The 16,301-nt window shown below is 42.8% G+C and overlaps 1 protein-coding gene across 2 annotated transcripts in view; it reads right to left on the bottom strand.

The window, feature by feature from the left end:
- The window catches only part of LOC116953651 (venom phosphodiesterase CdcPDE-like), a 42,551-nt gene that overhangs the window by 5,976 nt on the left and 20,274 nt on the right, over positions 1-16,301 (bottom strand). For both annotated transcript variants that reach the window (XM_076074053.1, XM_076074051.1), the window contains exons 8-20: positions 16,110-16,189; positions 13,405-13,524; positions 11,824-11,933; positions 11,027-11,092; positions 10,353-10,425; positions 9,710-9,818; positions 8,703-8,831; positions 8,176-8,207; positions 7,006-7,133; positions 5,751-5,820; positions 5,140-5,227; positions 3,655-3,830; positions 2,078-2,126 (exon numbers count right to left, since the gene is read on the bottom strand). In XM_076074053.1, the coding sequence (XP_075930168.1) occupies positions 2,078-2,126; positions 3,655-3,830; positions 5,140-5,227; positions 5,751-5,820; positions 7,006-7,133; positions 8,176-8,207; positions 8,703-8,831; positions 9,710-9,818; positions 10,353-10,425; positions 11,027-11,092; positions 11,824-11,933; positions 13,405-13,524; positions 16,110-16,189 (1,230 nt within the window). The remainder of the gene's footprint in view (positions 1-2,077; positions 2,127-3,654; positions 3,831-5,139; positions 5,228-5,750; positions 5,821-7,005; positions 7,134-8,175; positions 8,208-8,702; positions 8,832-9,709; positions 9,819-10,352; positions 10,426-11,026; positions 11,093-11,823; positions 11,934-13,404; positions 13,525-16,109; positions 16,190-16,301) is intronic.

Genomic DNA, 16,301 nt, shown 5'->3' with positions numbered 1-16,301 from the left:
CATCAGGTGTGAAAACCAACGGCAAGAAACATTTGAAAGAAGTGGCGGTTCCCATTTATTTATTTAAAAATACGTTAGCGCCACGGGCAGCGAATTGGCAGTTTGTTTAAAAAGGCGAGTCCATCTATGTTCTGAAAAGAGGAGGGGGGAGACGAAAAATGTATGTATGCTGTCTGAAAGCCACCGTAAGCGTGAACAATTAATTAAAGCCTGAAATGGTTTATCAAATCCTTTCAATGATTGCTAAGCCAGAATCCATCTTCTCGGTTGAAATTATCCTACCGTGTTAAACACGGTAGGACCAACACCTCGGCCGTGGCAGATCATTGTTATAATTCAGTAGGCTCACATGACATTGACTTCTCCAAGACAGAGGTTCTTTGTAAGCCATCTGGCTACCATGAGAGATTCGTTCATGAGGCTATCCACATATACAAGCACAGAGACAATTTCAACCGAGAAGATGGCTTCTGGCTTAGCAATCATTGGAAGGATTTGATAAACCATTTCAGGTCTTAATTGATTGTTCACGCTTACGGTGGCTTTCAGACAGCATACATTAATTTTTCGTCTCCCCCCTCCTCTTTTCAGAACATAGGTGGACTCGTCCTTCTAAACAAACTGCCAAATCGCTGCCCGTGGTGCTAATGTTTTTTAAAATAAATAAATACAAACACCGTTTAAAAATAAATGCAAACCGCCACTTCTTCCAAATGTTTCTTGCCGTTGGTTTTCACACCTGATGATGACCGTTTGTGTTATAGTCAAAACGTCGTGAGAATTTTTATTGTTTTATATGTTTTATTATTTTATTGTTTCCCTTCAACGTGACTTTACCGAAAGAGCTAAGAATATGAATTACTGCAGTCACGAAAGCTTTACATCAAAATTTAGGACCACCATTGTTCACTTCCCCACAAAGTGGTACACATTTTATCGACCATGGAGGGATAATGTGTCGAGTCAACCCCCAAACAATATTTGAAATCATAACCTTCCAATTGCGAGCCGCTCTCCCTCTGTGTACAGCGGTACACAACATATTCCTTACCAATTTTTTCATTCAATGCCTTCGGGTTTAATAACACATAGTTTATTAATATTTCCTGTTAAAATTAAGCCAATTCGCTCAAAACCCCTGTGCCACAAACATTTGGAGTGGGGGTGCGAACGTCCATTGCTTGCCTCCCCGTTCCGGGCCTGCCAAGCTGGTGGGGAGACAAAGCCCTGATGCCCCATCGAAAAGAACATTGATGCTCTCAGTGCTGTGATAGCCTTGGTGGTCAACATTTAAAATGTTCCCCATGCAAACGAGCTCGGCGGCAATGCTGTAGTATATTTAAAGCTCTGAACTCAGTGGTTGAAATTCTATATTCCCATGGCAAGGGCCAGTATCTCCACAATACTACAACTGTTGCCGTCATGCAAAGCGGAACTTCGGCTGATTCAACACTTTTGATTTGGCCAGTGGTTCTCAACACTTTTGAATTGGCGACTGTACCCCTTGTTGAATTTTGTTTCAACCAACGTGGTTTTGAGAAAAAAAAATGTTTTATGCATAATGATCATGAATATTTTAACCAATTTTGTGAGGTACCCTAACTGGTTTGTAACTGCAAGCAAATAAAAAAAAATCAACGGAGGCTCTGCATGCATGACGTCATTAGTTTGCGCTCGCTGGTTACTCTTGGAAACCACATTGTTTATGATCCATGAGTTTATAAAAGTATTTTAAATCGTTCTAAGGTTACCATATGGGTTTCAATTTATCGTAGTTATTTAATATTCCCAGATTCACACAAGATTATTCACCAATGACTCTCATGTATGATATAATTTCACGCATTTATAAATCACCTCACGAACCCCCTGGGGGTACGTTGCCACCTGGGGGTACGTTGCCACGTACCCCCAGGGGTCCGCGTACCCCCGGTCGAGGACCACTGCAATAGTCCTTAAGGTGAATGCTCTGAAACTTGGGAAACAAAAAACTGCGCTGAACGTTGGGACTTTTTGTGAATTAAAAAGTGCGGACATGTTAAACATGTTCTCTAAACAGGGGCAGCAGTCCATTTACCATCAGCGATGGACAGATTTAACCGTTGGTTCACGTCAACTTCTTCACCCTGTAAGAGAAACAGTGGGGTTGAACGTATACCGAGGCCTCACACACACAACACAACACAAAACACAAACGGGCCATTAACACAGCATGTCCCCTGCAGTTACCCAGTCACGTTAACCATTTCTGGAGAAGCAAAAACTGCAGCCAGCCGGCCAAATCATCATGATCCCGGCCAACACGTGACTACACCTCCTTGCCCAGGCCTTAAGCAGGCTCCAGGGTTGTGGGGCCAGCACTCCGGGTTCTTCAGCTCAAATGTGGAAGGACTATCTGCGGCTAAACGTGACGCCATTCATGCATAAGCCACTTCGCACAATATTGCTGCCATCTATTTCAGGAGAATTTATGTTTTTCTTGCATATCTGGCACTCTGTATGGCAGTCACGTGTAAAAGTGTTTGATAAATATAAAATAAAAGCAAAGCTTGCGTTGGCACGTGGCTGCCGTGAATGATTTTGTAAATTACCAAGCTGGGGTAAATGCGAGTCTAGAAAATGATCCCTGTATGTCGGTGTCTGTTTTATGACAAGTCAATGCTTTACTTGCAATGTAATTGAAAACTATAGTACATAATGGAGCTTTCAAAGGAATTTAATCGAATTAGTTGATTACGTTCTTCGCATTGTTGAGCCGATCCCCCACATATCTACTTGCTGTACCGTTTGTGGGAAGACAGTATAGCGAGTAGACATGCAGAATATCTGGGTGTACTTTTGTCTATTATTCCCACATGTAGATGAGTGTTATTTGGACAAAAACAAAAACTGCTCAATACGAGATTGATTAACCATTAAAGTGAAACCCTCACGAAAACAGTTTGTGGCTCACCTGTGCAAATATTGTAATGAGCCAGGCTATGTGCTGAGAGATTGTTGGAGGTCAATGGAGCCCACCATGTTTCTGATGTCACCTTTTAGAATGTCAACAATTTTTGTCATATGGAAAGGCAAGCCATTGCCACAGGAATGTGGAACACCACAGGAATGTGGAACACCAATGGATGGGATCAATACTCTCCTGCTCGTTAGAGTTTCAAAAAAATATAATATTTCGCGGTGGCCAGGAGGCTCAGAGAGAGTTCTCAGCCAGCACCACTGGCATCCTGAGTTTGAGTCAGGCAGCTGCCTGTAAATGACACCAGGTCTTTAAGTTTGATTAATTGATGGTCTTAGCCTGGTCACCTATGAATGCACAAATAAGCATCATATTAAATCTGTTTTGAGTGTCACGCGACAAGATAATTATCGGTAGCAAGGGAGGTGGGAAAGTTCTACCTAGAATGCGTGGACCAGAGTTCACTCTCAGAAGTAGCTCTGTGATATACGCTTCCATGGACCATTCTTTAACACGAACGGGTGTACTGCTCTGCGAGAGATCGGTTGCTTTGTCTCATTACCTAATGCTGATAATAGCATCGGAATATAGCTGGGGGAAAACTATATTGAAGTTTTAAATGATATAAACTGTGCTGATTTATCTAATCATGCTGTGAATTTTTCCACAAAGCAATAGCTCAAATGCATACGTACCAGAGTGCTGTCCCATGTGCACCCAAGGCCGTTCGTGGAAGTGAGGGAGGTCAGAGGGCAGGACAAGGGATCTGACTGCTCGGCAGGGAACGACGGGGTGAAGAATGGACTTCTTAGCAGGTGGTTGAGGCTGCCGTGTGTGCCGTTGTTTTTCGATGGTGTGATTTCTAGAATATCTGTAAAAACACGAGCAATGCGTTGAGTCCATTATATAACAATCACAAAAATATGCAAGCCAAAGACATCGCATTGACTGTTAAGAAAATTAAGTGGGCTTAGGCAGGGCACATCGCGAGTAGGGATGATGGCGAGTGGCTGAGATTAACGGCAAAGTGGCAGACAAAGGAGGGAATGTCCACGATAGGATGTCCACCACGGAGATGGAGTGATGAAGTCAGCCAGACTGCATGGTGCATGTTGTGACCTTGTGGAATGATGGCAATTTACAGAGGTTTTTATGCAGCAGTGGATAGATCATGGCTGATGATTATAATACTAAGTAAAAATTGTGTACCATGACTGCATTCTAATATCGATTGTAATTAATGAATAAGATGCTTGCGTCCGATGAAGGGCGTGCTGCAATTATATAACAGTGCAGGGGTCGGCAACCGAAATAACAAGAGCAGCAATCTTTTTTCGAATTCAGTAAAAAAAACTCAATATAGTCGTTAGGGGCCGTCCATAAATGACGTCACGCACCTGGGGGGGGGGGGGTCAGACATTTGTGACGATGTGTGACGAGGGGAGGGGAGGGGATGGGGTTTGAGAAATGTGACGTCACATCAAAATGCGCAACTTTAAATGAATATAGGCAACACGTTCTACTTAATTAAATAGACTTTTTGATAAATGTTTTCTCCTACAACATCAGAGTGCAGCGCCACATTAAATACGCACTACAATGTGACAATAGTTTAAAGCGATTTGGAGCATGTTTTATATTTTTTTCGGGGGGGGGGGGGGCAGAGCTTTGTGACGTCATATTTGAGGGGGGGGGGGGGTCTGACTTTTTGTGACGCCATGTGACGAAGGGGGGGGGGGTCAAAGATCGTCCAAAATCGCGTGACGTCATTTATGGACGGCCCCTTAAATAAATTAACGTCATGAAGCAGTCCTTACAGAGCCACATGTGGCTCCGGAGCCGCATGCTTCTGACCCCTGTAACAGTTTATTACATTTGTTATAATGATCCATAATAATGGGGGGGGAGAGGGGAGGTTTCGGTTAGATCGCATAAATATAACTGTGTCGTTAAACCCACCACCACCTGACACAGCCAATTAGTAAGGTTTGTCACGAAAACAAAACATGCCCATTAGTTACTATTTCAGCACACCGATGTGTTGGTAGAATAATCTCAGAACATTTTTGTTTTGCTGGCGATTACGACTACTTACGCGATTAACCCCCCAAAAAAAACTTCATTACGGGTAATATTGGTCGCGAAAGCATATGTGTTAAACAGATTATTGCTCTGCTTACCGCACATCAGATTATACAGCTCGATATTTTCAAAAGCCTCAACTTCTGTTTGGTTCTTAAACTTAGGTCCATATCCTATAAATATTGCCTGAAAAAAAACAGAATGTGTATTTCTTAACTCATAATCATTGCATTTCCAAATACAGTATACATAAATGGATAAATATTAAGGTCACAATGTTGTATTCGACAGAAATTTGGGCTCAGAGGAAATTATATGAGAAGGTCTTAAATGTAGAAAATCCATTGATTGGAGAGAAAAAGTCACGATGAAGTTAAGATCATATTCAGAAGGAAAGAAGTCTAATGAGAAAAATCCAAAAGAGGTGTGGATTGGGCATCAGAGGTGAGACATTGATGAAGGATGTTCTCGAAGGAAAGATGTTGGGAAAGAGGCCAAGAAAGATGCTGCTTGGCGACTTGGAGGGAAGGGGTACCAACACAGTGAAATAAAAAAATTACGCTCATTATAAGACAGGATGGAGAGAATCTGAGCCAAAGTCCTGCCATTGGGCAGAGCACTAAAGAGAAGAAGGCAATGTTAATGCAAGCAACAGTACAGCATGGCTTTACAGTAATAATAAACAAAACAAAACATAAAAATGACGTACCTGCATACTTATAAACTCATTGTCAAAGCCATGATTCCCACCATTACATCTTCCAGTTGCTGAATATTGCCTGAACAAATCACAAATCCAAGAAATAGGCACCAACACAGTTTATTTATTAGTGTGATCACGTTCGTATGGTAGGGGTGGAGCGGTGATGCAGTGGTTAGCCCGCTGCACGATGAACCCGGCCACCTGAGTCCGATTCCCAGCCATGGTTATCATTAGTGGCGAGTGATATCCGAACTGGTCCTGGGCAATGGCGGAGCCAGGAGTTTCAGGTAGGGGGGGCAACCCCTCCAGCAATGAAAAATGATAGAGGACTTGTTAGTAAGTAAGGACTTGTCCCTTGCTTTTTATTAGACGCGTGTGCGTCGATGGCACAGCCATCGATCGAGGGTCGAATTCGAACCGCGTTGTGTGATCGGCATCGCGCTCGCTGAAGGTGTTGATGCCTTCAGGGAAGTCGTGTCCTGTATACGCAACTGCGCACAATTCTGTGAGTCACTTATAACCGCTTTGCCGTTACTCATTGCCAATTATGGACTCAGACTATTGTCCTATCATCTCATTGAGTCCCTGGCACATAATAATATGCTACACAGTGGCAGTGGGGTTCACAAAATGCCGATTTATTACCAATAATCCGATCGAAATTAGGGATTTCGATCAGATCATTGGGGGGGGGGCACGTGCCACCCCCCCCACCCCCCCCACCTACTAGCTCTGCCAGTGGTCCTGGGTAACCTCCACCTTCACCAATCCGTACTGACCAGCATGGTGAAGTTTGGTCAAACAACCGTCATGACTGACATGATGTGCGCAGTCCTTCATCTGTGTTGGGGGTATCCGGACACCCACGACGCCCACGACGCCCACAGTGGCTATGTCGCTGTTGTCAACAGTGGAGAGACAACCAGCTTAAACATGTTTGTTATTTAGGGGCGCTACGGTGGCGAGATGTTAAGTCCCTCGCCTGGTATGCGGGAGGTCGTGAATTTTATTCCGACCCTGATGCTTATATATATTTGGAGTTTGCATGTTCTCCCCGTGGTCGTGTGGATTTTCCTCTGGGTCCTCCGGTTTTTAAATTATTTGGCTGCTATAAATCTCCACGTGACAAGACACTTGGTTGAGCTATCGTTTGTGGCCAGGTCAATTTTGAAAAAGAGCTACATAGCTCAGTGAGCCTTACCTGATCAAATAAAAAAACATAGTTTTTAATAGTTTTATTTTTGTTACATACATGCCTCACCTGGCAACCTGCCACTGCCGTTCCATAAACAAATGAATGGTCTCGATGCGGTGGCTGTCACCATAGTGCAATCGCTTGGGAAGATGCCACTTCAGGTAGGGTTTAAAGTGCTGTCCTTCTTTCTTGCACTGAAATGTGAGAAACGCAATAAACATTGATTTGTTTAAAAATAAAGAATTGGCCCACTACATGCAGAAATAATGTACAGGTAAAGTAGCAGCCCTGGAATTGCTTGCTCATTCAACTGCTGGTGGAAGGGTTTTCCAGATGTTTTCGACAGAAGTGGGGAGATTAAAGTTAGGTGTTCACTGTTTCCACTGTCCACCGGCAGTTTCGTCCAGCTACCTCTGGTTTTCCTGTGTAAATTGAATACATGAAAGGACTATTACTGCATTAGTAGGTGGCAATCTAAAACAATGTTCAGTAAAAGTATCCACAAGTATAAGCTGTATATGCAGTCCTCCGGAGCGGTTCTGCAGTGGATAATGCTCTGTGCTTACTATGAACCCGAGCACCTGAGCTTGATTACTGGCGATGGCGAATATCAATGGCGAGTGATATCTCAACTGGGTATTCCTTTCACCGATCCACGCCAACTAGCATGTTGAAGCCCTGTATAGTGAAATAACCCCCATGAACGAAATGGTGTAGGGGAGGCCTCCATTCAGCAGTGGAGCGACAGAGTGGCTGTTGATTACATTGGGTAACAATTATTGTGTTTTGTCCCTGGGCAGTAAGTGTTATTTTCTAATTGCTTACGCCTGAAAAGTACAGAAAATGGATATTATTCCCCACAAACTTTGCTTTTGTGACCAGGACAGTGGTATTTTGAAATGTACCTATTTTCAATGAGAAAACGTGTGCATTTGTGTCATTCCTTCACACTAAGTCCTGGTCACAAAATCAAAGTATGAGGGGAATAATAGCCATTTTCCATACTTTTTACGCATAAGCAATTAAAAAATAACACTTACTACCCAGGGACAAAAATCGTGTTACATAGTGTTATTATTCTAACAATACATTTATTATTTTATTCTTAAGAAATGCCACTTTCTAATACAGTACCGTGCTGCAGTATATATCGATGGGTGTTATTTTCCAGAAGGGACCGACATGTTTTTAGAACTTCAATATTTGCATGCTTGTAAATTAATGTATGCAACTTACCGTCAAGTTTCTCACGATGCCCTCGTTGTCCACTGCAATGGCAACACCAAGTGACAAAGTCATGATCTATCACATAACCTTGACCACAACAGTATGCATTCTTCTAGAAAAAACACATTTCAGGAACAGGAGTCCAATGATCGTGTGCATATACTTAACGGTAGATAAGAGAGAACTTTGAACTTTAAGCACGGACATCAGTGATATAATGTATCACTTAATGGCTTTACAACAACACGTCCTTTCCCCCCCCCCCCCATAGGCTGGCCTTGAATTCAAACGAGGCCATGGTGGAGTGGTCTGTGCAAAGATTCAGATAATAAAATGAATTTTCCCGACCACTTCCTCCTATCCACACAATGGCTCAGATAATGGGAAAACCATTGGGAAATATCCGAGACACTAACCTTGTAGTCGTAAAAAAATATTCTTCTCATTACACACAAAGTGCTTGCCACAAATGAACCCAAACCATCGCACCAACTCCGTGAATCCTCGCATGGTTGACAACAAACGAACACACTTACGTTTGTGGTAGTCTTGTGGGATATTTCTTGCACGGATGCGACCATAGGGGCCTTCATAGACATAGATGTTGTTGAGAGACATGTATTCATTTAAAAGCTCCACACGGTCACAGCTTATCTTATCCATCCCTGCCATCACACACATACATACATACACACATGCAATCATTAATAAATGTGCATATGAACAGTCACATGATTTAAAGAGTACTCCAATAAGTTTTTTTTGGGTTGTATTAGGTGTTGTTCGGCACGATGCCCAAACGTTTCGCTCCACAAGCTGCGAACTTCTTCCAACAAAGATGTTCACAGCATATGGAGTGAAACGTCGGACATCGTGCTAAACAACACGCATTAAAACCTGAATATAATATTGGAGGGCTACACAGCAAAACCGTGAGAACCTATTCGGTTAAACAGTGACAGATTAGGATCACGCATCTAGCATGCGATTCAATTCATATTTACACTTTAAAATATTGCAGGGTAGAGTGGTGGGTACAGTGGTTAGCACACCATGCCGTGAACTGGATGATCTTGCTTCCCTGCCACGCTTAACATCGGTGGTGAGTGACAAATCTGAATCACACCTGGCACTCTCCTTCACTAACCTACACTGAGCAGTGTGGTGACATTTGGCCAAACAACCCTGGTGATGCGGTATGGGGAGGCCTTCATCCAGCAGTAGACAGGCAAAGGGTCATAATTTATTATTTATTTTATTTATAAAATTATACGAGAGATGCTGAAGAATGCAAATAGCAGAAGCTACATACACTGGGTATCAACCCTCAATTATCATTTATAGAATGAAATACAGACTTGGCCCCGCGTTATAATGGTGCTCATTTCTGCTTGCGATACCGTGCCGGTGATGTTTATTCCACAACCTGGTAGTAATTTTATTGACACCAGGCGGATGATGGGTTGAATTGATCCCCCCCCCCAAACTCCCTAATTGTGATTCGTGTGTTTGGCAGAAATAATTAAAGTGTGTTTCATTTCACCGTGATCTGCCACGATCATGATGTTGACACATTGGTGCAAGGCTCTCTGCTTGAGGCCATCCATCAGCATCCCAATGATGCGGTCCACATCCTGCAGTGCCTCGATCACCTGCAGGGGAGGAAAACGTATTGAATCACAGCCGCTATAAGCAGGAGTATCCAGCGCTGTCGTCGCACGTAGACAACCGTGCTAATCGGAAGTGAGCTGTGGACAACAATTTAAACAAAAAAAATCAGTTCTAAAGAAATTGGTTGTCAATCTCGATTATTTAAAAGTACAGCGCCAGTGGCTTCCTAATATCGGAAGGAAGAGCATTCCAGACGGCCGCAGAAGCACATCCGAAAGTGAGCGATGAGGTGACCGCAGTTCATGGGGTACGTAGAAATGGATATGGCTCATGGAAACTTAGCAAGAGAGAACTAAAGAAGAGAATACCCCGTGCTGGATTATGTCCACGGGCACTATCGTGGCCCCTGCGTTAGGGCTGGACAGAACCCACGCATAAACTCACTAAAATTAGTTGAAAAATGTAAAAAAACCTTGAGAATTTAACCAGCAAACTCATTAATTCGACACAAATAATTAATTAAAAAATCAATATAAGGCCGTTTGATATGAAAGCATCTGGTATGCTGCACTCACCTGACCACTCACGGGGCCGAAATTGTGACCTTGTCCATCAGGCTGATCTAGATAAAGAGTGTAAAAATCTGGCCTGTACAGAAAGACACAATTTAATAATAATAATCATCCATTGTTAGATGAAGGTCTCCTCGCACAGTCACTAACCATCCATCTTGCAATGCAACAATCCATTTAGATTGAGGTATCTTTGTAACACTGACCTTAGTGGTGAAAAGCGACATAGCAACGTGGCTAGAGAAGAGAGTCTTTAATCAGTGTATGTTACCTGCTATGAACGGTGACAAATACGATGGAGCAAAAGCTGCAAAGTGCACAAAGAAGCGTGCAGAGGTGCATGTCGGGAATAACGCAGACAGACAGGAAGGGGGGAAATTTATCTTTGAAATTACGGGATGTTAAATTGAGTTTAAGTCTCTGCACATAAATGAAATCTTGTGACAAAGAGAACGTTATATTTTACGAACTTTTGGACGGTTCCATAAAACATGTTAAAAGTTTCACATTTTTGTAGTGTTCAATTAGCCATTTTTTTATCTCCAAGGCTAAGGGTCTCAAATTAGGAATTTACAAAGATAACTCTGGGTCTTCATCAATGAAGAAAAGAGATTTGGAATTTTTTTGCTGAATGTTATATATTTAGCATTCATCACAATTAAAACTAAGGTGTTTACCTCTGGTCTTCTGGCAGGTCCAACCATTTGAAAACGACTTTAATCCGATTTTCATACGGATCATTTCTGTAGAAAGAAAGGGTTTAGAAAGTAGCCTTTATAGTTTATATTAACAGGAGATTAAACAAACCCATTGGGAGTCGTGAAACAGCACTGCCTCTTTTGCAAGGGCAACCTGGGTTACATCAATAAACATTTAAGAGCACAATATATAAAAAAAGCATTCACAGTTTAGAAATGTAAATTTGATGAGAAATCATTGCAGCACCATGTGAATTAGTCTCAGGAAAAAGGTAAATTACACCTACATTCAGGATAGGAAAAATACGAGATTTGGCAAGTAGAGGTGAAGGACAACACTGCACAAAATATGATGAAATGTAAACAAACTGGCTTGGGCAGGCCTGAAACATTCAATCAAATAGTCATTCAAAACATTTACGAAAGTTTACGTAGAGCCGATTCATAGATTTTTAATCCAACGCAGCTATCGTCGGGATTAAATTTAGATGCATTTGGAAGCCCAACCGATTCCAGAAATTACGACATTAACTGACACAATTAGGGCATTAACTGACACAATTAGGGCATTAACTGACACAATTAGGGCATTAACTGACTCAATTGCCACACCAAGCCTGGTTATAAGAAGATACTCAGATTACATCTTATATTGAATTCAGTTTACTTTTCATTTAGATTACAACATTTTTGTCTTTTTCCACCTTGCCCCCCTTATTCTGAACACGAATCAATGAGACTTCCCAAACAAAGCCTTGCAATTGCTGGCTACTCACGTGTTGTACTTTGCCCAGTAGTCGGGGTAAGTGTTGTTAATTGCAACGTCAGAACCAGGCCAAAAATAGGTCCCACTCTTCAACCCTTGGTAAGTTACCGTGTTCCATATCTGAAAAGTAACAAGTGCATTTCAAATAAATAAATTAATTACTTTATGAAGTCATTCATTGATTGGTTGTAGTGAAAGTAAGTGGACATCGCAGGACATGTCACCAGAATGGATTGCTGGTCAACGTTTAAGAATAGTGCGATCAGCTCGGGCGCAGCAGCTGCTGAGTGGATTGTTCCATCACTGGGTCGTGGGAGATGATGGTGGCATACGCGTGTACGTACGCGTGTATTTTGAACCTCTTTTGCACCATACGTAGCCATTTTGGAGATGCGTTTTCAATTTAGGCATGGGAAGCCTTCATCTAACAGTGGATAAATCATGAATTGGCATCATCATCAGTCCTGATGATGATGCTGAATGGTTGAAGAAGTAACAGCCTTTAATCACATACGCTCCCCTCCCTATATGCGCTCATATTTCAATGTGGAACGATGCATAATTTTACGATAGTAACATTCTACACTATCAACGCACACATTAGAAGAAAAAAAAGCACGTGCAAGAATCAATTACTTTCGTATATATTTTGCGTAAATGCCTATTACCATGATGACCATAATCTGGTCAGAGCTCAGAAGCTAAGTCGGGTTAACCCTGGACAGAGCTCGGACAGGCAGCCACCCTGCACGCCAGGTTATTGTAGGCTGCTGGAACGCTACACGGTGGTCAGCAGAGAGCAGTACAGCAACATTCTGTGCTTTTAAACTAAAATCTATTTTTTTATTTTACCAGGTAAGCCCCACTGAGCTACATAGCTCTTTTTTCAGAAGCGATCTGGCTAAAAGTGGCAGCTCAACGAAGTGGCTTGTCATGTGGAAACGTATAGCAGCCAAATACTCTAAAAGGCATGTTTCTAAATGTTGAGGGGGAAAACCGGGAGGACCCGGAGAAAAATCCACGCGACCACAGGGAGAACACGCAAACTCCAAATATACAGGTGTCAAGGGATTATATCGAATCCAAGACCTTCTGTATACCAGGCGAGATAGTTAACATCTTGCCACAGTGGCATCCTTTATGTGCTGCCACATCTATGCTCCCAGCCTTCACCAACCCACACTGGGACCAGCAGTGACATTTCAGCAAATAATCTCACACGTTGTCGAGAGGACCTCATCCAGCAGTGGATTTTAAAAAAAACGGCCGCACGTGTAAAAGGTTCACGTACACTACACAGTCACCGGAGGCTGCTGCATCAACCACAATGGCATAATAAAAGGAGTCAATTCTGCAATCGAATTGCAACCCTGAATTATGACGGGTCATCGAAACTCGAGGGTGGCGAATCCTTCCGCTTCTCCCTGGAACTTCCCAATCGTGGGTTGAGATTTCATGGCCACAGCGGCCCAGGCGGTTGTACCACTTGCGCGCGTGTGTGTGTACATTTACACACGTGTGTGTGTGTGTACGTTTGCACGCGTGTGTGTTGTGTGTGCTGCTGTGTGTGCGCCATGTATGGGTTTCCTACCGGTTGGCCTCCCCACCATTTCGAAGTGGCAGATTCTTCATTGCCAAGGGAAAAGTTGGCATTGAATATCACGTCATATATGTTGTTATCCACAATCCCATGAGACTCGGGATACATGCCCTGATGTCAGGTTACAAAAACAAAACAATCACAGAAAATTACATTGCTGCAGGGTTATCGACCTAGCAGTAATGCGGCTCAATGGCACAACTGTGCATTGTTGCATACATAATATGCACCCTAATTGCAATTCTTAATTTAAGTTGTCCAATCATCGGCCGCGTTGCGATATTGAAGGATTACCTCCCAGCGCAAAGGGGGCCTTCTCAAGCAGTGTGCGCATGGCGAGCTGTAAAAATGTTCCACGGAAAACACGAACCTTATTCACACATCGATAAATGTCAGACTCCTTGTTTTTAAATCAACGGCGGTCATCTCAAATCAAAATACATTCCCTTTTGTTAGCCAAGTGATAACTGCGCTGAGATCTACAATAGCTCATACAAGGCGAAATGCGGGTTACTTAAACTCTCGATGGGAGTTTTCTACTATTTAATATAATTTGAAGTGCTGTATTTGAAGTTTACATTTTGGTGTTAATTGGGTATGCCCATGTAGGAATACAGCATACATTGAAATGGTAGGTGAAATACATGTAACACTCCACCGTCTTTAAGAACTTCCATGCACTGGGCCATGACCACCTCTGTCCCACTCATCGCACTCTAGCCTCCACCACACACTTTCCACTCCATCAACCAAGGCTGTTTAAGACGCCTAGTCAACCTTTTCGAAGTGGGAGATCACTCATTATGCCCTCTGCTCCCGCCATAATCTTGCTATCCATATCCCTACCCAATTTAAGATTAACTGAGGACGAAAAAAAAAGGCTGGTTTTCCCTTTTTGTGCCAAAACCGTTCCACATCTCTGATGTATAATTTACGGATGTTACACAAGGCACAAGGTTAGCAGTGCGGAGCACGGATGGAAAACTGCTGTCCAATCGCTTTATAGAAGGCAACGTCAAGACGTTGGGTAGACTGACGCTGCTCTGCTCACCACACGAATCATTCCAGTCACTCTCTCGCCATCATTCAGTCACTTCCTTGTCACTCTTTTGTCACTGCAACCACCGCCACTGTTCACGTAAACGTCACATCTTAACCACTTCACCAACGTCAAGGAATCAGATTCATATCCTTTATGTCCATGCAGCCACCATTTGGCAGGGCAGAAGATTTATCGTCATCCTACTCTCCTCGAACTCCCCGACTTTGGAATTCCCTCCCATCATTTATTTACACAAGTTCCTATCAACCCTGTACAATTCCACAAAAGGTGTTAATGATTACTTCCTATGGCTTGCTCCTGGTTGCTGGCAATTTTGTATGACACGCCTTTAAGCCTATGCTAAATAAACACGATTTATTTACACAAACTTGAGTCGACCATCATTCCACAATGCCAATTAGCTAGATATTTTCCTTCCACTGCAGCACATGGTGTCAATAATGTTATCATCATGCATCATTAAATAATTATAGATGTGCGTCAAGTTATGGAGGCCTTCACAAGCCAATACAAAATATATATAAAACAGAAATCACCTCAGTGGTACAGGTGTGAGGTTGGCTTCAAAATAAGGTTCCTCACAACTTCCACAAATATAATGGAAGCTTTCAGGATCGCCCAAGTCAAGTCCTGTCACCCATAGCACAGGGGCGACTTGTGTTTAACAGATCTCGCATTCGCTTGTTATGCTCTGCGTAACTTAAATGTACAGCTAATACGTATAGTCACTCTTTCTGGAGAGCTCTGCCTTTCCTTCACGGGATTCTTGGTGTGTGTAAGTTGAGTACATGAGTCTAATCCACAAGAACGGACTCCTCTGTGTAATGACCACGAAATAAACGGCAAACCTTCCCGATGGAGTCGCGTGGCATTGCGATCACACAACACAGCGGAAGCAACGAATGCTTCCCAAGAAGCCCCATGACGATGTGCTGGGGTTCTGTTCGCTGAAAGCTTTGCACAGGTATTTTGGCAGTTGCAAACTTAAAGATTTACATCTCACCTGTAGCACTGAGGGTCATTTGTGATGAATATTTAAAGTAAACATCAGCTTGAAATGCAAGGTTTAAATGTTGGCAACTAGTTACTTGTATAGTTAAGGTTTTGCTTTTATCATAAAGCTTGAAGTGATCTTCAACAGGACATGACAGAAGGATTCCGAGACATCGGGAAACAACTGGAACCCTTCTCTCTCAACTCTCAATGCGACGTCGTGGTTCCAATGCCACAGTTGACAAACGGAGGTCGAGACGGATGGGACTCGTACCAATAGCGTGTGATCGCGTGTGTAGTTTCTAATCGATGAAGCGAAAAATGCTGCGAAATTATCATTTACCAGGCAAGGCCGATAATTAACAATGATGACATATTTACGGACACCCCGCGTATGCAAAAATTATTTAAAAAAAACACTTCAAATAAGGTTTACACTCTAATCTAGGGCCATTAGGTTCAGATGATTTTATTTGCTCAGCTGTAAAGCTTCATAAAACATCTGCATGTGCGTCACTTGTACTTTAAGGAGGGGTGTTTTACTGTGTAACTTACCGATAAAGTACACAAATAAGCAATATTTACGTTGTAAATTCCATTGTGAAGAGGGCATGAGCAGGAATATTGTCCCAGCACTGACCGTGGTGATGGTGTAGTGGTTGGGGAAGGTCTTGGTCGGGTACATTGCCCTCATGTATGGGGCATGTGTGCCACAGGACCCTGTTCGAATAAACAGGTCAGACAGCAGGTTCGATATTCATGATGCACACTCTACAGCCGAATGCGGTGACACACGTTGGTAACCTGGTGACTCAGGAGTCAGGGGTTGGTG

The sequence above is a fragment of the Petromyzon marinus genome, chromosome 3, assembly GCF_048934315.1.
Source record: "Petromyzon marinus isolate PM22_M1 ecotype Great Lakes invasive population chromosome 3, UKy_Petmar_22M1.pri1.0, whole genome shotgun sequence".
Lineage (NCBI taxonomy): Eukaryota > Metazoa > Chordata > Hyperoartia > Petromyzontiformes > Petromyzontidae > Petromyzon > Petromyzon marinus.
This window is presented reverse-complemented; position numbering and strand designations above follow the sequence as displayed.